Source organism: Grampus griseus, assembly GCF_964374135.1.
Source record: "Grampus griseus genome assembly, chromosome: 5".
Taxonomy (NCBI): Eukaryota; Metazoa; Chordata; class Mammalia; order Artiodactyla; family Delphinidae; genus Grampus; species Grampus griseus.
Window position 1 is genome coordinate 31,634,494 of NC_138998.1, and position 21,859 is coordinate 31,656,352.

A 21,859-nucleotide genomic window follows, 5' to 3' on the forward strand; every position below is an offset into this window, starting at 1 on the left:
GCTGTCAGCCCTCGGAGCACCTCTCTCAGCACCAGGCATTTTTCCTTGAAAGTCTTGCTCTCCCTCCGTGATGTGTATGATTTCTGACTCTCTCCTGTCTGTCTAGTTGTCTGCACCTGGGCATCATCTCTGGCATGTGCACGGGTGCATATGTGTTCATGCATATGTACATGTGTGCATGCATGCCTGGGTGTGCATGTGTGTGTGTGTGTGTAGTTGGGGGTGCTGGCTGTGGCCCAGGTGGGGCCCGTGTGCCCTCCCTCGGGTATAGGCCCACCCATCAAATACCGTACAAGCATTTGTGAGTGAGTGGGTCAGCCCACTCCCAGCCAGGGAGCGCCCCTCGCTACACAGAGACGCCATGCCTATGGGTCATGGGAGCCACACTAACAGAGGGCAAGGCCAGCCGGCCCGAGGTCCAGATGGCTTGCATCTCGGCATCCTGGCACATTTCACAGCCCAGTCTCTGTCAGCACGCCAGGAGAAACACTGAAGGCTTGTGCCTCGGGTGGGGGCTCCCTGTCCACAGCACCGGGGCCGCTGTAACTTCCAGCAGGAAGCAGCAGTTGGTACCAGGCCCTGCCTGGAGTGGGGTCCTCGGCCATTATGACAGCTGCTGCTGCTGTTGACACTGAAACAGTGACAAATTCATCCTTCTGACAAGATCCCTTTTAAATAATTCACAGGGAGCTGGGGATTAAGACACTGTTTCTCTCTGTCTCTGTTGAGATTTAAAACACCTCCAGCTGGGGTATTTAAAGAGCATATAATGGGCTGCCCCTCTTGGGTCTCCCCTCCCCCTTTCCTCCTCTTTCCCATTTCCCAAACTCACCCCCCCGCCCACCAGCCAGCACTATAACAAGGAGGCCCAGAAAATAAGAAAGAAAAAAAAAGGAGGGAACCAGTGCTTGGCTGGTCACTATGGCAACGGTGGCAGGGTATTCAGCTGTCATTATCCCAGCGCCTCACACATGTGATTATCTTAAGCTGTCGGTTGAATGCGGTCCCCACTGCTGTCCAACAAGGCCTTGTCGAACAAGGCAGGGGCGGGAGATGCGGGCCGCAGGCCCTAGCGGCCTGGAACTGCTCTGCCCGGGCCTGGGCTCCATTGATGAAGAGCAGTTACCCCTGGGAGAGACTGATGGCATTTTCCTTCAGCCTGGAGGGATTTCCGCTCAGCACGCATAGACAAGGCCAGCACACTGGGTTACAGGCCAGGGAGATGGGCTCCTTATTCCATGAGTGCAGAGAGTTTTGACTGAGTGTGGGCAGGCTGGCTGTGGCCAGCTGGAGCTGTCCTGGAGACAAGGCAGCAAGCCACGGGGGAGGAAGAGACTGGCCTTCCTGGAGGAGCTCCTGGCATCATTCCCATTCTCAGGGTGCAGGAAAATCAAATCTGACCTGGGAAGGGGACACACTCCCCTCCATCCTGTCCCCTCCCCAACTCTGGGAATGTGGTCACTGTGTGTGATCCAATTTGAGGGACTGTGGCTGCTGGAGCTTGGTCCTGGGAAGCCTGGGGAGGACTTTGATCTCGTGCTTCTGCCTCCTGGACTTTGCTTCAGACTGCTTCTGGGCTGAGGTTCCCAGGTCCACCAACATTCTCTGAATGACACGATCACTGGTCACCCCCCACTAGGCATCACCCCCCACTAGGTACCACCCCCGACTAGGCACCACTCCGGGTCCATTGTCCCTTTCAAAACTCTGCTCCCAGAATAAGCCCATTTCTGAAGATGTGCTCAGGCCGGCACAGCATACAATGGGACCACCATCACCTGTGACTTGCAGCTGCCTTTCCTGCACCCGCGTCTTGCAGTCAGTCCCTATGAATATGTGGCCAGCCACATGGAAGTTCCCACCACCTGAGGCACTGCCCACCTGGGTCACCCCTGGCTTGTTTCTCACAGTGACCCATTTACACCTAAACGCAAGTGTGGACCATTACCACTGACCATGTCAGTTTGAAGACAGAGCTCTCACTGAGAAGATAAGGCTGAATCTTGACTGCGACATCTTTCATGTGGTTGTCCTTTGTGACACTGGGAAATGTGTTGGGCATGCCTCTCTCCACCAGGAAGAGTGGTGAGTGGGACAGTACGTATGGAGATGACGGTGTGCCACGACTAGACGCCCCCCCCATTCTATTAGCAGAGGAGCACCTCAAATGCAGGAGGGGCTGGTTCAGCTGAACTGACACGGGGGCCACTGGATGGGAAACAGCAGCTCACGGAGACCCCTCACCTCTCTCCCTTCCCAGGAGTCCTCACTTCCTGAGCATTTGCCAAGGCCTGGGGGCGGGAGCTGACCACACGCTCCTCCATCACTATCTGGAACCAGCCATCCCCAGGGACCACCTGTGTCCTCCTCTGGCTCCCTGGCCAGGCCTCACCTGCCCTGGGAACAGGGCTGCTCCCTCAAGGCTCTTCCTGGACTTGCTACTCTACCCCCAAACCCCACACATCACACAGCGCTTGCACCACCCCTCCCCAAACAGCTTGCCTTAAAAAGCGATTCATGGGTGTTTAACATGTGTACGTTTCACTCTCAAACCTACCCTTTCCCTTTGTAGAAAACTGGGAAACTTTTTCCTCTCCTTGCCCCCCTGTTCTCTGGTTTCTCAACAATGTATGACTCACCCTTCCTCACTCTCATCCAGGGGCAGAAGTACAAGTACAGGAGTGAGCTCTGTGGCCAGACAGGCCTGGGGTCAGTCTCGGCAAAACCCCTAAGCAGTCCTGTGACTTTGGACCATTGCCCCGAGCCTCAGTGTCTGCTCTGTAAAATGGGAGAAATACCCCCCTGGCTTGCGGGGTCCTGGTGAGAATTCAGCGAAGTGATACAAGTGATGTTCAGTGCCTGGTACACAGCTGGTAGTTAATTCACAGTAACTAGTGGTAGCAGTAGTTATCACTATTCCTAATAAAAGTGCTATGAGTAATAACAGGGTGCACCCTCTGATGGTATTCTCGCAAGAGCCACAACCTGACAGAAAGGCTGGAAATCTGATCTTGCATCTCAGGGCCCCCTCACCCATCAATTCCTACCCTCATCCCATGCAAGTTAAGTCCCTCAGACAAGAATCACTGAGACCACTAGCACTAGTCAGGGCAAGTGGTATTGACTAAGCTTTGGTGTTTCCAAAGAAGGTAAAGCCAATTTATGCTGTCAACCACTCTGTAAATAAGATCTTACATTACCCATGTGACAGAGGGGGAAGATGGGCTCAGAGGAGTGAAAGAACTCAGAGGAAAATGGAAATAAACCCAGAATATTAGATTGCAAATCCTGGGTTTGCTCCTTGATGCTACGGGAAGTACAGTGGGATTCAGACCAAAGGATTCTTCTCCCTCGGGCCGTAGCTGGAGGTAAGGCCAAGGGTGCACCCCCAGGGCTTCCCTGTTCCCGCATAAGCTCGGCTTGCCCTTCCAGAGCCAGAAGATCCATGTCTTTTGTCCACCCTGACGCCCCCTTCTCCATCCGTTTTCCTCCTGTCCATCTTCTCCAGGCCTCTTAACTCTGCCTCACCTTCCTTCTAATGCTTCATCCTCCCCTGTAATATATTTCTTTCCTTCACCTATGAGACCAGTGAGGAGCTGCGAGTTCAGGCTGTCAGGGCAATGAGCCCCTGAGGAACCCCCTCAGCTGCATCCTGGTGCCTGTGTCAGGAGCCCCGTTTCCTTCCAGGGCCCTGAGGGCCGCTCCAGCCTTCAACCTGAGAAAAGCTGTCACCAGGCAGCTGGTCCTAAGCCTCACATGTTGGTGGGAGAAAGGTTTCCAGGGTTGGGACAAGGGGTGTGCCAGGGATTTGCCATTCTAGGGAAGGTTTTAGAGAAAAGACCCCTATCTGTCCGGACAAATGAGGGTTAAGCCTGCCTCTGAGAGGGGGAGGGGGGCTGGGTGACCTCTGTGGTTCCCTCCCAGAGTTTGCGGACAGAGATATCTCCTGCTCTGCTGGTGAATGAGTCTGCAAGGCATTTCCAAGAGCAAGAAAATCAATCCGCCAGACAGTAAGGTTCTGGTAAACCACCACAACTCCCAAAGTTCTTTAACACAGCAAGTTGGAGAAGCATCTCTCCCTCAGTCAGTCTCTCTCTCCACTCCACCCACACACACATATATGCAGTCATATCCGATGTATTTCTGTTGCAGGAAGGGGGACCCCTTCCAGGGCCCAAGAGCGGGCTCTTGTCTAACACTCGTAAATGAATTGTCCAAGGAGACACACGTACTGACAAAGCAAAAGACTTTATTGGGAAGGGGCGCCTGGGCGGAGAGCAGCAGGGTAAGGGAAGACAGAACTGCTCTGCCACGTGGCTGGCTGTCTCCAGTTCTATGGTAATGGGGTTAGTTTCCAGCTTGTCTCTGGCCAGTCATCTTGCTTGGCCCATATTTGGTCTGACTCAGTGTCCTTCCCCTGGTGCGCGCATCTCTCAGACAAGATAGATTCCAAAGCGAAGGATTCTGGGAGGTGAGAGCAGGACATAGGGACTGGCATCTCCTCCCTCCTTTTGGCCCCTCCCAAATTATCATCATGCCTGGCCAAGGCAGGCAGTTTCGGTCAATGGTTCCCTAGCATTTCTGCAACCAGTTGCAATGATTAATATTCTACTCAATGTAATCATTCATATTCTAACCAATGACACTGGTCATCTGTAACATTCTAGTCACCTCTCTGTCAAAGGCACACACGTGCCCACAGAAAAGAGCTCATATAAAAGCCCTGTGACAGACAGCAACCACACAAGATGAAACAGAGCAGAACTGTGCCCTTGTCCAGCCCACCTCTCCTCCCCTGGGATCCACCAGCCTCGGCCAACCCACCCCAGGGCTGTCACACTTCCCAGAGCAGCGTCTGAACCCCGTGGAGCACCTTCCACCTCCCCAGGGTCCCGCCCCCCGTGGCTCTGTCCTGAGCCCCCAGGCCTTTTCTATCACTCTCTCTGTCAAGCAGGTGATTTTAAACTTCCATTCCTAAAAGACACATATTATATATAAAAAAAAATGTTTTAAGTGCCTTGGGGTGTTTTGTTCCTCATTGTTTCATAAAAGTGACATTAATAGCCAGAGAAGAGCACTGCTGAGTGCAATTACAGAGGACGTTTCAGGTATGAAAGCTGTTTTGAGCCTGCTAATGTTTCCTAATTACAGGCCTTTTGGTAGCGAGAGAAAAAGATAAAGAGTGGGTGGGAGGCCCAGGGTGGGAGCTCTGACTTATCTCAGGGGGTTACCTGAAGAGGGCAGGGGAGGGGTGGGAAGGGGAGAGGGAGTAGGGAGGGCAGAGGCCCACCTGCTGGGAGGCAGGGCCCCTCCCAGAGGAGAAAGCAGTACTAATTCCTGGGTAACAGCTCAGGGAAAGGATACCACCCATGTCCCGAACTGTGAGAAAAACCTTTTGGATACTGAACCTGAATTCAAGGAACCCCCAGCAACTCGAGCTGGGAGTTCCTTTGGAAGCCACCCTCTGGAGACACTGTAGCATTTCACTGGGAAAGAGGGTACAGCCTGGTTGTCAGCAGGAGAGCAGGCTGGATGTTATTAGCACTGGCGCTTTCTAGCCATGTGACCAGAGGCAATTTAACAGCGTTCTGTGCCTCAGTCTCCTCATCTGTAAAACGGGGCTGTTGTGATGACTGATGCACGCCTGGCTGTAAAGCACAGGGGCCTGTGATACAGTGTTAGAGTTCCTCTTTCTCTGCTGAGCACCTATCCAGTTCTCGGGTACCCACATCCCGCTTCCTTCTGGGGAATTACTCCCGCCAGCCTGTCAGTCCAGGCTTCCGGTGGGCTCAGCACAACACGGGGTTGGAACACAGGACCTGGGAGTACCACTCAGTACTTCCTGAATGCAGGGACTGGATCAGGGCAGGCACGGGAGTCAAACTGTCCAGTCAGGCCCATTCAGGGCTAATTCCAGGGCTTCTGCTGGGGGGACCAGGAGGAAATGCTTGTGCTTCCCCAGGGTACATGGATGGATGTGGTTGTAGGGGCGGGAGCCTCTGCAGACTTCTTATTACCAAGAGGAGGCCCAGCATGGAGCCAACACCAGGGGAGTAGAGAGAGGAAAAAGTGGGTGGGAAGAGAGAGAGAGATTGATCTAAGGAAGTGGACCAGCCACCCATGAAGCCACATCAGCCACTGGACCATTCATTTACATGAGCCAAGATACCTTCCTTAAGACTGACTTACGCTTTGCTGTCCCTGGCCACCAGGAAGCCCTGACTGATACAGAAGTGTGGCTCCCAGCAGTCAGCAACCAGGTCCAACACCCCCAAGTCCCAGGCAGGGGTACCAGTCTGAGAAAGGATGACCAACTCTGTCCCGCTCTGCCTGCCTGCCACCGGCATGGCCGGAAATTCAAAAACCGTACAACTCCATTCACAGAATCATTTTGCCCAGAGTTAAATGTCTCTTGGATTTGCCTAATTTAGCTCAGACTTTTCTGTCTTAATTAGCATGATTGAGTCATCAAAGGAAGAAGAGAGAAAATCCAGACCTCCAGAGGGTGCGTACTATGCTAACACTTCCTGAGTGTTTACCCAGGAAAACTTTTTACCGACATGGTTTCATATATGGAACATTTCCCATCCTCACTCTGCTGAGCAGAGGAGGAAACCAGGAATGAAGGAAAACTTTTTACCGACATGGTTTCATATATGGAACATTTCCCATCCTCACTCTGCTGAGCAGAGGAGGAAACCAGGAATGAAGGAAAACTTTTTACCGACATGGTTTCATATATGGAACATTTCCCATCCTCACTCTGCTGAGCAGAGGAGGAAACCAGGACTGAAGGAGTCTGCATGACGGGCCCAAGATCACACAGCCAGGGAGCTGCCGAGCGGGAAGGGGAGCCGGATTATTTGATGTCAAGGCCTGATGCCTTCACTGCTGCTCCATAAACTTCTCACCCATCAGACCAGCTAAATTTCAATTGATTTTGCTTGGCCTTGGAACGAATGGGATGTTATTAGGGTGGATTTCTCTCCAGTGCGTGCTGTCCTTATTCGCAGGATGTGGGCAGCTGGTGAGGGTGCCTGGACCTGACAGACAAGGAGACGGGAGGCTGCCAGGAGGGTCCCCACGTGAACAAGGAGGGCTGTGAGGGAGGAAGATCCCAATGCACAGCTCTCATGGGCGTGCATCCTGCGTGGGGAGTTAATTTATCAGACACAGGCATTCAAATGAAGCTTGTTCCCTTCACACTGGCCTCCCTGGAAGCTCTCTACTTAGTCCAATAATCCTCCCATCATTTAAGATTTTTCCAGAACTCTGGGAACTGCTTGCAGAGGCATAAGGTGAAATAAGCTCATTTAACTTCATACACACACACACACACACACACACACACACACACACACACACATCACGTCACATAGAAATACACACATATATCACATAGAAATACTCAGAAGCACATATATACACAGACACATACACACATATATACATACATGTACCTGGATACACACACGTGCAAACACATATATCATATATATATATATATACACACAGATGCACAGACACATACCTATACACACATGCACACACACATGGAGCACAGCCACGCACACACCCAGCCTGCTCGTCCTAAAGGCTCATCAGGCTTGGCTCCAGATTCCTTTTCCATCTTTCTTCTATCAACCTCCCCCACTTCCCATTGGCTGTCCTCCTTTGCCAATATTAAAGTAGAGAACAGAGCATGTCATGGGCCGGGAAGGTGGTTTCAAAGGGCAGCACAGATGGAGTTGGAGTCTGAAAGCCCGTGGAGTGTTGTTTGAAGATAACTCATGATCTGTAGATGGTCACACGGGGGCCACACATCCCACAGACACAGAAACCTACACATGCAGAGGCCACTGGCCGCCCACGTGCAAATAGCCAGTGAGCCCTGGCAAAACTGTGAAAGTAAAAGGGCTTGCTTGGATTTCCAGCAAGCAAGCTGAAGAAGCCTCACTATCAGAGGGACCCAGGCTCACCTTCCTAATCCATCACAGCCAGTGTCTGAAAGCAACTGGGACCTTCTGGTGGGTGTCCTCGTCTCCTCTCTCATGCTCATCTCAGGAGAGGTGGCTCCATCTGCATCACTAACTAACATCTTTACAAAGATATGGACAATCAATTGGGTATTGAGAGGCCTACAACAAGCATTTTATTGGGCTACAATAAACCTAAATTGAGCATCTCCTAAATTCAGAACCCTGGGTTGAAGATGCAGGGAAGTATCATGAATGCTTCAGTCCTTCCTCATTTGTTTGGCCAACAGACATTTACTGGAGTCTGTCCTCTGCTGGACCAGTGCTGGGCACCGGGGACAGAGATGAAGCCACTCCATTCTCTGGCCGGTAGGAGAAAGCACACATCAACACAGGTTTATGGACAGTACATTAGAAGTCAGCACCAAGCCCTCTGCTTTAAGAAGAGGGCCCCTACCACAGAGTCCTGGTGGGGAGGGGCGTCCAGGAGGGCTCCCTGAGGGGAGGAGAACGGAGCTGACACTTGAGGGACAGAGAGTGATGCAAGGAGGGAGGGCAGTGGAAAAGGAAAATGGGGAGAGGGCCAGGCAGCATCTAGGAACTGGTGCGGACTGCTAAGATGGACCATGCAACCACGGAGACTAGCACTTACTGAGCTCTGCCGGTGGCTGAGCACAGCACCGAGTGCTTGACCACGGGACCTCTCGGAGCTCCCCCACTGCCCAGAGCTCCTGAAATTGAAGGTCAGGACCCTTCTGGAGAAGGGCTGGAAACAAGGGTTTGGGAGAGGTAACTGAAGGCAGCCTGAGGGAGGAGGGTGAGGTCAGCAGGGTCATGGGTAAGGGTCCCAGGATGCCCTTTGATGGTACCTCAGCCCCTCCCTGGCATTTGTTACTTTAGAAATGTATTTGTTACTTTCTCCCTCTGCTCACCAGGTGGCCTCTGATTCCGGTTAAAACTAAAGGCTTTAAATTAAAGTTGCAATTAGATTATAAAGCAACATTTTGCCATTTGAGCAGAAATACTTTCTGCTTTTGACACGTAATATTATAATCCACTTTCCAGCAATATAGCTGAAAACAATTTGCGGGCTATGTGTGGGTGGGCAGTCCAACTCCTTCCCACATCTAGCAGTCCTCAAGTACAGGGGTGAAGATACCTACTGACCCCATAAAAGGAAGTCTCTTGGTCTCCCTCTGGGGAGCCCACCTAACAGACAGTGCACTGTGGATAGGGTTCATTGAAATGCTAGCTGTGCCCCCTGGCAGAATCATGGTGCCTCTTCTGGATGAAGCCAACCCAGTTCCCTGGAGACCCACAGGCTACCAGAACAATGTCCGCCCACCCTTCAACATCTTACGCATGCATGGTATCCTGACTGCAGGGACCATCTGAGGCCTTTGTCCCCTTTCTGGGGTTGGGGGGGGGGGCGATTTCCTTCCCCACTGGATCTCAAGAAGATGTGGACCACCCGCCCACCCTCCTGGCTTCTCAAATGCCCGGCCCTGGCCCCACTCTCTGGACCCCTTCATCACCCAGAAGTACTCTGTTTGTCTTAAATCTAAGCCCTGACTCAAGGCCACAGCCTCTGGTCCTCCTCCAGTCTCACCAAGACCTTCAACTGGGCCCCCCATACTTTGTTACATGGTCAGTCCGTCCTGGCTTCACTCTTCTCGTGGGGTCGATGCCACGTTGCAAGAGCCCACCCCCTGCTGCCAACGTCCTCAGCTCCTGACCCTCCGGACCCACCATTCTTTTTTTTTTTTTTGCGGTACGTGGGCCTCTCACTGTTGTGGCCTCTCCCATTGCGGAGCACAGGCTCCGGACGCACAGGCTCAGCAGCCATGGCTCACGGGCCCAGCCGCTCCACAGCATGTGGGATCTTCCCAGACCGGGGCATGAACCCGTGTCCCCTGCATCGGCAGGCGGAGTCTCAACCACTGCGCCACCAGGGAAGCCCCGGACCCACCATTCTTGCACAAACATAACTCAGGATGACTCCGCCGCCAGGTACACCTGATCAGGGCCGTCACAGACACACGGCCTCAACCTCAGCTAGGCCCTTATTCCAGCCACATTCCTTCCAGACAAGGCCAGCCTCTCTCCAAGTCACCAGCAGTGGCACTTACTTCACACCTTTTCCTCCCTCCTAAAACCTGCTACTCAAGACTCCCTACCTCATAACTTGCGTAAAGCTATCAACAATGCCTGAACTTGTATGGTACTCAGTTCACAAGTGGGAAAATGAAGCTTCAGTGAAGTGGAGTAACTCATCCAACATCACACAGCTAGTAAACATCAGAGCTGGGATTCAAGCCTGGCCGTCCTACTCTGGATTTAAGCATTCTCCCTTCTCCGACTCCCTGGCTCTCAATCCACTCTGTAGTGGTAGTGGCATGTGGGCAGGGGAAAGTATTTTATCACACACATTGTTTAAAATTTCTGGCCAATGCTTGTTGATAATAAAAATGAAAAAAGAAGAAAAAGAAAATAAAAAGACTCCCCACCTCCACTCTCCAAACCTCCCCTCCAACCTCAGAGAGAAGATAGGAAGTTGAAAGACTTTTCCCTTTGATGGCTTCTGTCTCCAATCCTGAGCATGCCCATCTCTGAAGGCACCCGGTCACTGCACTGCCATTTCAACAGCAAAGGAGTCCCGGGCCCTGAAAGGCACCCACGCCCACAGCCCCCCGTTCCCTCCGCCCCCCACGCTCTGTATTCTCTCTCCTCATGAGCTGCTGCTTCCATATCCTCACCTCCCCCTGACCCTTCAACACCCTGATTTCTGGCTTCTGACTCCGGTCCCCTCTGAAGCCATCAGCACAGGTCACCAATAGTGTCCCTGTAACCAAGCCCAGTGGAAACTTTCAACACCTAGCAGCACTTTTGCCCCACTTCCTCCTTGATGCCTCCTCCCGTGAGAAGACCACCTCTTGGTTTTCTCCTGCCTCCCAGGCCACTCCTTCTCATGCCCTTTTCAGGCTCCTCTTTCTCTATTTCACACTTCAGTCAGGTCACCCATCCCAAGTTCTCACCTCTTCTCCCTCCAGACACTCTCCCTGGGAGACTGCAGCCACCCCCTGGGCTCGCCTCCCACACGTGAGGCTGCATTCTCATTCCCCTGCCCTGGAGTCACATGCTAATGGGCCCCTCCCCAGGGGTGCCCAGGGGCACTTCAGATTCATGAGCTCGGCCTCCTTCCACCAAGCGTGCCCCTCCTCCTTTGTCCTCATCTCCAAGAACGACACCATCAGCCCCCCACTCGCCCAAGTCAAGAACTGTCAACAAATAATACATTGAAATATACGTAGGGAACTAGGCGCCAGTGTCCAATGGTGAACGAATAGAGTCCAGGCCACCATGGAGACCACACTATGGCCAAAGTGGGGGAAGGGCGGAGATGGGTCCAATACTAACACAGAGAGATGTAAAATTTGCAGCTGTGAAAAGGGCTGTGAAGTAAAGCTCCCCAGCCCTGAGACGACCTGTGATGGAGGACCTAACATGGCTGGGGATGCAGGGAAGGTATCCCGAGGATGGGCCGAGTGAGCTGAGGCCTGAAGATGAAAGAGGAAAGTCAAGAATGGCTCTGGTTTCTGGCCTTCACATTGCGCTAAGACGGCGCCCGCGTGTGCCAGTGGGGGAAGGAAAGGATGGTGAATTCTGCTCGGGCCACGCTGAGCAGCCAATGAAAGACAGGGCAGGTGGATATGTGAGCTGGGCCAGGGACAAACTTGGGAGTCACTGGTGTGTTCACGGAATCAGAGGCAACTCTCCAGGGACGAGAACACAGGGAGGCAGGGCAAGAGCTTGGGTGGAAGTGTAGCCCTCGATCCACCCTCTCGCCCAGGCCAAGGGCCTGCCTGACCCTCCGGCTCCTCGCCCTAAACCAGACAGGCTCAGAAGCTGCTCAGGGTGCCAGGAGAACTATCTGGATGTGTGTCCCTGGGAGGAGAGCAATAAGGTCAAGGCCGGCGAGCATGGCTGGTAACCAGGGAAGGGTAAGCAGAGAGCAGCCCAGCCAGCTGCTGTCTCTACAAGGCATCTCTTGACTTTGAATGTTTCCCTAAAGGACGATCTTCCTTGGGAAAGGAGATGAGAAGTTTAAAGAAGACAGGTGGTGTGTACAAAAATCAAGGGAAAAATGAACCATAAATCACATCATTGCCTCGTGAGAAAACATGCAAACCTTCAAGCAACAACATCACTTGTAAAAGAGTGGCAAGTTCTTAATGTCCAGGCCACCTGAAGAGCTGCCACCTCGTCGGCTTTGCATAAAGTCCCTACTGGGAGCGGGAAGTGTTCCCCAGTGGCCCACAGTGTTCCCAGCAGGATTTGGACTTCGTCAGAGTGGGCAAGATGTGCCCCTGCTCCCACCCCTGCTTTGGGAAACACAGCTCACGCCAGACTTTGCCCTCCTGCCCCAAGGCTTGATGCCTGCACCTAGGGCAGTGAAAGTGAGAAACCAGGGGAGAGGGTGCGGGTGAAGCCACAGCCTGCCTCGGGCCCGAATCCCAGTGTCCCTAAGGCAGAAGTGGGTGTGTTAAGACTGGCTGTGACGTGCACCCCAGGGTGCAGAGAGGCCCTGGGCTGGAGGTGACCAAAGGCAGGGAGGAGAGAGGAGGTGTGGGGAAGCTAAGGGGGCCTAGCCCACCCCACCCCTGCCAGCTTCACCCCCTTGCTGGGATGAAGTGTTCACGCACTCCTCCTGCCTTCTCCCTTCGTGATTAGGCCCCTCAGAGAGCCCATCACTGAAGCCAGGGATGCGAATCTCCTCCCTACTCTTCTCTCTGCCTCTCTTCTCCGCAGTCCATCCATTGCCAAACGCTGCCAATACCTCCTGCTTAGCTTTGCTCCAACTGTCCTAAGTATCCCGTTTTGATTTGACGCTTCCAACCCATCTGAGACAGCTCAAAGAACCTCTTAAAGGTCTTTCTCTCAACTGTTCCCTACAATCCTGTCAGCAAGCATGACAAGATCCGTCCATTACCTATAGGATAAATGCAAACTGCTAGCTCAGCACGGCAGTCCCAGTTCCCCACCCTGTGCCCCAGCCAATCCACACCCCAGCCCAACTTCAGCACTGCCCACACCCTGCCTGGTCCAGACACACAGACTCTTGCTCTTACATCTTTTCGTGACCCCATCCCTTTTAACCAGCTATTCCTCGTACTTGGAATATCTTTCCAGTTCCCCATTCACTACCTGTCGAACTCCTACTCCCTCTCCAAAACCCAGCTCGTGTGCACCTTCTCTATAAAGGCTTCACGTCTCCCTCTGAAGTGCCTCACTCCCAGCGCTGTGCCCACAGCTGCCTGTCGACCTCTCCACTGCCACAAAGGAGACATGCATTTCAGCTCATTCATGAACATGGTGGATCCCACAGGAGGCCATGAGCTCCTCAAGGCTTTTTCATCTTTGTAGCTACAGGGTCTGGCCAGCTGCATGAGCACTGAACAAATGAATACAGAACATCTCTCTAAGGAAATGTCAGGTGAAAGAGAACCTCGGCCCTTCTGAACTCCAGCTCCCCCTCATGCCCTTGCCTTTCTGCAGCCCCATGGGTGGCACGGATGTCTGCCCCATCACCACTGGCTTGAGAGCCCAGCTATTGGCAGCCACTGGCCCCAGTCCCACACAGGCCCTGGTCACCTGATGGTCTGCAACTCCACACCAGGGAGCAGCTCAGGTCTGAAGGCCCTGCTCCTGCCTCTCTGTGGATGGACCATGGACACAGCCATTCACGCCTATACTCCACGTCCCAAACGGGCAAGTCAGGCTCTGCTCCCACGACTACTCATCAGGATTGAAGGATGGATGGTCTGAAACTCACCCCTGATGCGGGATTGGCGGTCCAGCCCAGCTCTGCAGTAGCCGTCCTGGTGTCCATTAAAGTTTCTGCAGATCAAAAAAAGAAAAAAATGGTGAATCAGAAGGGTGACTGGACAGTGGCCCTTATGTTCTTGAAGTTACTTATGACTGTAAATATCAGTGATAGGAGCCCGGGGCTCCTTTGCCAAGCCCACGGCTCGGAGAAGGAAGAGGTCTGCTAGGAGGACGCAACTCGTGGCAGAGCTAGGCGCAGACCTCAGGTGTCCTGATGCTAAGTCTCTACCTGAATGACACCAAGCCACCTGGGTGGGGTGAAGTCATCTGCCTACTCATCACTTTAACCCTGAGACGCAGCTTCTTCCCATAGCACTCTACCTCCAGGGTCTTCCCAGGCCATGTTGACCCAGTAGCCAAACCTAATCCCTTCCTCAAGCCTTCCCCGGCCACCTCCTTCTTCCCTCTTCCTCCGTGCTCCTTCCCCACCCTCCAACCTCATCTGCCTGCCTTCCTTTCTCCCCACCCTTCTTCTCCGCCTCCCCTCAGGCCTCTGTGTTGACACTCTTGGCCGATTTCCCTTCAACCCCTCTGGCCCCAACACTCAGCCCTCCTGCAGGTCCCTTTGCCCCTGGGCCCAGATACATGGCCAGCGCCTTTCCCAAGACTCTGCTGCGGGCTCACACAGCTTTGGCAAAGCCCTTACCCCAAACATAAATGCACACCTCAGATCCCAAGGGCCTGCTTCCTGGTCACCAATCCCTCTGGCCAGTAAGGGAAAGACAGACACCCTGACTTGGCTGTGAGCTCCCAGGGGCCACCAGGGTGGCTGCAGTACACACGCTGAGATCACCAGGCACCATGTAGTGATCACAGAGCTGGTGTTTATTAGACCTGTTTTCTGGCAATTAGTAGTAAAGTGTCCCGAAAACGGGGCAGCTTTTTCTTTTTCCTCTCTTTCCTTTTCAATCTATTATTGACTTCTGTCAGCCCCATCTCTCAAGGGAAACTCCTCCCCAAAGGCTGATAAGAGCTCTGATCAGCAAATCCAAAAGCCCCTTTGTTTTGTTTGTTTTGTTTTTTTAACAGCTTTATCGAGGTAGAAATCACATGCAATAAACTGCACATAACTAAAGCATACAATTTGTAAGTTTTGACATATATTTATAACCATCACCACAATCAAGATAATAAACGTATCTGTCATTCCCAGAAGTTTCCTGTCCCTCTGTAATCCCTCCTTCCCTCCTACCCCTGCCCCACCCTGTCACTGTCCCCAGGCAATGACTGATCCGCTTTCTGTCACTATAGGTTAACTGGCGCATTTTCTAGAATTTTACATCAATGGAATCATATAGTATATACTGTTTTCTTAACCTGGCTTCTTTCACTCAGCACAGTTGTTTTTAAGATTCATCATGTTTGTGTGTAACAATAGTTCATTCTTTTTTATCACCGAGTAATATTCCATTGTATGGAGAGAGTGCATTTTGTCTACTGTTCACCTGTCATTTCCAGTTTAGGGCTATTACATGAGAGTCCCAGTTCCTCCACATCCTCACCAACACTTGGCAGTGTCAGTCATTTTTAATTTTGGCCATTTTAACAGATGTGCAGTGGTATCTCATTGTGGTTTTAATTTTCATTTCCTTAATAAAGAATGATGTTAAGCAGCTTTTCACATGATTTTTTGTCATCTGTATATCTTTCTTAGTGAAGCATCTGTTTAATCTTTCCATTTTTAAATTGGGTTGCTTGTTTCCTTATTGTTGAGTTTGGTAACTTTTTTTTTTTTTTTAATTTATTTGGCTACGTCGGGTCTTAGTTGTGGCACATGGGATCTTCGTTGCAGCATGCAGGATCTTTCACTGCAGCAGGCGGGCTCTTTGTTGTGGTGTGTGGTCTTAGTTGCCCCACAGCATGTGGGATCTTAGTTCCCCAGCCAGGGATCGAACCCACGTCACTTGCATTGGAAGGCAGATTCTTAACCACTGGACCACCAGGGAATGCCTGGTAACTTCTTTATATCTTCTGGATACAAGTCCTTTATCAGATGTACGCTCTGCAAATATTTTCTCCCACTCTATGGCTTATCTTTTCGTCCCTTTAACAGTGTCTTTCAAAAAGCAGAAGTTTTAAATTTTGGAGAAGTCTAATTTTTCAATTTTCTCTTTTATGGTTTGGTGTTATATCTAAGAAATCTTTGCCTAACCCAAGACCACAAAGACTTTTCTCCTACTTAGGTCTATGATCTATTTTGAGTTAATTTTTGCATAAGGTGGGAGCTCTGAGTCAAATATACATTTTTTTTTTCTTTTCACATGGGTATCCAGTGTTCCAGAGGGGCACCTTTTAAAATCACACAATGGGGCTGTTTAGGCTAGTGGAGGTGTCTTATGCACTTGAATTTCCCAGGGCATGTATCAAAGGACCAGGCACAGCACGCCCTAGCTGCACAGGTGCTCAACAAACACAGGCACAGGAAATAGACATGACGGGTTGTTTTGGTTTCTCCCTCTTCTGTTTCCTTTCCTCCTGAACATCCTTCCCGCTGTGAACATCCATTCACTGCTCAGTGCTTCAGGCAGGAGATGGGAGGTACGAAGGCAGAAGGCAGAGTCTTGGTTGGGCCCCTTGGAAAATAGAAGGACTCCTGGCATAAACCAAAGGTTTGGGAAGAAACCCACCCTATGGGTAGGATGGAAGGGGTGAAAATAGAGTGATAAACAAGGAGCTGTGCTGAGCAAAAGGGTCCCCTACACTCTCGTCTCCAAGTGCTCAATCCCAGAAAAGGGATAGAGGAAGTCTGTCCAGGTGACAGGGCCTTGGACACCCAGCATCCCAGCCTGGAGTGACCCCACCAGGCTGACATGGCACAGACGGAGCAGAGGAAGCCTTTGAGCCAGAACGGGTCTAAAGAAGGGAGCCCAGAACCACCCAGTGGTGACCTGCCTAGACTATACACAAGGGTCAGATGGAGTCCAGGGTGTCCCAATGCATGCCGGGGTGGATGGGCGCTAACAGGTCAGTGAGGCACCTCCCGCACAACCTGACGCTACACAGCCCGCCTGCAACCTAGACAGCTTTTCTGCCACCCCAGTGGAAGGGGGTCTCACACTGCAAACGGAGGGGAGTAAAGCAAATAAAGTGAACTGGATTGAGAGCCATGCCCCGTGCATATCTGAAGGAAGGGAAGCACTGTAGCAGACTTCTCCAGTTTGTTCTCTCCTCCGATTCTTCCAACAGCTGGGGAGGCAGATCCCTGCATGGAGCAGCCCTCCCTCTCTCCACTTCACAGCACTAATAATGATCATAATGACACACCAAATTTACATAATACACTTCTCAGAAGGCACTCCATGATGCCCTGTAGAAATTCATCTCCATGATTAAAATGTCTTCGCCAGGTGGGCCTGAAGCAGGAGTCACTGAACCCATTTGGCAGGGTTGGGGACTAGGGCACAGAAAGGTGCAGTGCCTCCCGCTGGGTCACACAGCCTCCCATCCTGATGCCGACAGCCCCAAATCTCAGCTTGCTGCTCACCAGGCAGACCTGGGCGTCCAGTGGCTCTGCTGTGGCCCTGGAATGGAAGTCCTTGCTCGTAAAGCCAAGAAGCCACAAAAGCCCCCAGGATAAGGCATAATGCGATAATAATGTATAACATGGCACTCCCCAAACTCAGGATCATGTTGGAGTGCAGTAAACAGGCAGAGGACATGGGCGGGGAGGAAACTAGAGTCCAGAATCAAAAGTAAGAATCTTCCTTCACTCCTCAATCTTCCAAGGACAGGTTTGTTCTGTTAACCCCAGGAATACAATCTAAGAGTTCATGATATTCATAGTTACCTGCTCAAGGGCTGTAATTGAATCTGTTTCTAAATAATGTTTTCCATCCACCCTCTTGGACAGAAGTTGCAGCAAGAGGAATCCATTTCTCTGCATCCTGCCCGCGTGGAGACAAAAGACCACAAGACCGTAAACCATCCGCTTGATATGATTAAGGGCAGTTTCTTTTCTGGCACAGAGCGCTCCTGATTATGGCATTACACTCTGGTGGGGGCTGAATTAAAGTGATTTGAGGAGGTTTACATCTCCCTGGAGAAGAAGAGAGTACTCATTTGCATTTATAAAGCATATTGAGAGTTCTGGCAGAAAGTTATGATGGAAGCACAATTAAATATTTACCATCACTTCTACTCTCAAACAGTGGCATGGGGACAAAACCAGCTGGAGGTGCACGTGCTGCTGTCAGATCCGATGCCTTCAGGGGACATGACTCTGGGACTCCCACCCACCGCCAGCCTCTGCTCTCTGGGAGCGCGTGCTCACTGCCCACGGGAGGAAAGCTGGGGAGGGCACACAGAAGGCAGAGAGGGCGCTGGTATGGGCAGACAGACAGGGTCCGGGTCCCACTTCCACCACTTAGTGGCCATCTCTCTCTCCCCCTCCGTCTCTCTCTCCTCCTACCTCCATCCTCACCTGCAGAACGGGGCTAGGGCCAGTTAGTGCTCAGGACCATGGATGGACTGCATGACACAAAGCACCGCAAAACAAATGCTTTTATTGTTATAACTTAATCACTCCAAGCTTCTGTTTCTTAGCTATGAAAAGAATCTAACGATCGTTACCTGTAAAATACGTATAAGATATACGGAAGAATCAACGATCGTGGATATCTACGGATATCTCATCTACCTCCTTCCTTGTAAAGACCAAGGAGTAACACGTGGAGGATACAGCAGTGAATCAGAGCAGTGGATCCCCTGGAGGGACTCATGGCCCAGTTCAGGGAGAGATAAGAAACAAATTTCCACTAGACATCCTATTCTGGCTGAGGCCATGAGAAGAAGACTGAGAAACTCAAGAGAATGGACACAATTCTTCTCCATGTGGGGAGTCAGTGGACCCGTCCCAAAAGGGAGACTCACACTGTGTATGGGCAAAAGCAATGCTGTGGTCTCCTGGATAAGGGTGGGCCACGGTGGGAGGCAAGAATGGAGAGGTCCACCTGGCGCCTGGGCAGAGATGGCAGAGTGACTGCCAGAGCAACCAGGAGGGAGCAGAGACAGGTCAACTGGAATGAAGTGGGAGCCATCCCAAGCCTAAGGGGCGGGGGTGAGGAAGACTGAGCCAGAGGGGAGGGGAGGCCCCGTGGGGAGACAGAAGGGGGTCTCTGGCAAGAGCCGGCCAGACTGGCAAGACACCGGAAAGGCTGGGGCACACGAGCAGCCTGGCAGAGAGACCCCATTTTCCCAGGGAACGATTTCCCTACAGGGGTTTCAATATGGAAACCAACCACACGGGGCCGCCGCCCGAGGGTCCAGGTGGAGGGGGCAGGTCTGAGCCCCCTGCTAGGGGGAAGAGGCAGCTGCCGCCCGACTCTCAGATGGCTCCTGTTTCTGTGTGGATTGGCACGTTGGGATGTATTGACATTTGGGGTGAATTAGATGTCCATCACGGTGAAAGAGAGCTAAATGAATCCTCTCCTTACTGTTCTGTCACTGTTTTTGGAGAGACATTAATCAGACATTCAGCTGAAAATATTTACAACATCCTTCCATGGTGGTCACAATACACAACAACATACACAGATGGAATGGGGGCTTCCAGGCCTTCTCTGAGCAGTGCCTCACGTGTATTTGATAAGGCAAATCCATGGACCTTCCAAGCAGGGAAGGACCAGCGCAGCTGTTCTGTCATTGCCCTGTTCAGCCCTCCGTGACCCACAGAGCTCCTGAAACCCAGGAGCCACAGCACAGAGTTGCTTCATGAGTCCAGGTCCTATCAGGTAAATGCCAGAAGTTGGGTGTCAGCCCCCTGCAGCCCACCCTCTCCCTCGCCTTCACAGTGCAGTCGGGATCATTGGAAGAGGGCTGAAACGCAGTGGCATAAAGGGGTGCTGGTACCCATTCAACAAAGGTTGTCCAAGTCACTCCCACAGGCCAGGTGGGCACTGTGTGGGCACCAGAGACAAAGCAGAGAAAGACAGACACCCCAGGGAGCTTGCAGGCAAGTGGGAAAACAGAAATTAATCCAGTAAGCACACAGCCAAACCTGCAATTACAGCCTTGGTGAATGGCAGGAAGAGTGATCCCAGGGACAGTTGTGAAGACTGAATAAAATGACAGGTGTATGGAGCCTGGCACACAGCTGGCGCTTCCTCCTTCCTTCCCCAGCCCCCGGCTGACGGAAGCACAGGGACTGCCTGCTTTACACGCATGTACACACACACACACACACACACACACACACACACGCTCACGCACACATGCACACTCCTGTCCCAGGATTGAGCTCATACTTGCAGGAATAGGACATGTAGTTGGTAGTCTCCCCCACCCCAAATCCAGAGCGTGCCGGTACCCACGATGTTCTGAGCAGCCCTGACCACGGTGTGGTACTCAGCCTTTCCATGGGATCCCCATGCTGCCCTCCAGACCTGGACTCATCACAGAGAACCTGAGCATTTCTTGGAGCTCACATCCTCCAGCTACCACCCCAGGCTTCTCAGTGGCCCCCACTCCTGGCCCTGCTCCATCCATCACCACAGCCTGCCAAGGACTCCAGCCCAGCCTTGCTGCAGAGGCCTCGTGGGGCTCTTTCCCCAGACCTTCCCTGGGGCTGTGTCCTGTCTTCACACGCCCCGCTCACTGGGCACAGACTCCTCAGGTGGTCTGCTGCCCCCGCAATCTTCAGCCCCTGACACAGGGTCCCAGAACCAATAGCTGCTAAGCCCCAACTTCACACCTGCCCAGACCTCCTACTGCCAGTTCAGGCCAGCCTCCCTGTAATCTCAGCCCCATTCTTCTGAATAGGCCTCAAATCACCTCCCTGGACCAGAGGAGGGAAAGCCTTGCTGGCTCTGGGTCTGGGGATGATTCTGGTTGAGTGTGAACTGTGAAGGGCACCAGCTAGCCTCAGGGGCTTATGTTCTGGCACAATTGGGCCCCAGGCCCTGCACAGCTATGAAAGACTGAAGTGATAAAGTATTCCAAGCAAGCCTTTCACATCCCATCCCATGTGTCCACCCATCCAAAGCTTCTTCACACTTGCCCCCCTCCACGCTTTCCCACTGCCCTTCCCTGGAGCCCATATGTGAAACCTCAGAGGCATTTAGCTTTGATTCCTTGTTCTCCCTCAGTCCATCATCAAATCACTCACCATGCCACAGTGACTCTTGCACCTTCTTCACTGTGTATTCCTTTCCAGTCTCGGCACCGTATCTGAGTCTAGGGCATCAGCCCTGCACAGTGGGACCACAGCAACCACCTCCTAGCTGGTGTCTCAGCAGAAGCCCCCAGCTGCACCACTTTCCACACAGCTGCCCAGTTCAGCTCTTGCTGTCAGTGTAAATGGTTCAAAGGCAATATGGCCACACTAAGCAAGGGCCTAGAGAATCTCAGGTCCTCTGATCACCCAGTGATGTCACCCCCAAGAATTAGTCCAAAGGAAATAATTCCACAGGAAAAGAAAACAAAAGGTTCTGTTTCGTGAAGATGTTCATTACAGCATTATTTAGAATATGAGAACACTAGAAGCAGCATAGGGGAAGGAAGTGAAGGATGGCGTGCTCATATTCATGCTCCTGGAGTGTTATGAGGATAATGTCACAGCATCAGGATGCCGGCAATTAAACACAGAGCTGTGTCTGCACCACAGATGCAACTCTGGAAACAGTGCTTCAGTAGAGTAAAATGGCACCATGAGTACAAAGACCAGAAAGCAAAGTACAAGGGCTGATGGGTCAGGGATGTCGGTTTTACTATTACTTACATCCTTACTACTACTGTGCTGTTTTAGAAGACACATGTTCAGAAATAGAAATTTAACCCACCTTCTAAAAATACCTCTTTCATCCCACCTCACTCCCCTCCTTTATGATTTTCAAAATCTCTCCACTATTCCAAGATATGCCACAAACTTCTGGCCTCCATGAACCTTCTGTTCCAAGCCCGTCTTTTCCAAATTGATCTTCAATTTCCCAAAGGAGACCCATCACCTCTCATCCCTGCACTTGCGCTCAGGCAGGTCCTCCTGCCTGGAATGGCTTCTTCCT

At 52.0% G+C, this 21,859-nt stretch overlaps 1 protein-coding gene across 2 annotated transcripts in view; it reads right to left on the reverse strand.

The window, feature by feature from the left end:
• The window catches only part of EPHB1 (EPH receptor B1), a gene marked incomplete at both ends in the record, with an annotated part of 421,851 nt that overhangs the window by 272,603 nt on the left and 127,389 nt on the right, over positions 1-21,859 (reverse strand). For both annotated transcript variants that reach the window (XM_082655000.1, XM_082654999.1), the window contains one exon: positions 13,810-13,874. In XM_082655000.1, coding sequence (XP_082511126.1) covers positions 13,810-13,874 — 65 coding nt within the window. The remainder of the gene's footprint in view (positions 1-13,809; positions 13,875-21,859) is intronic.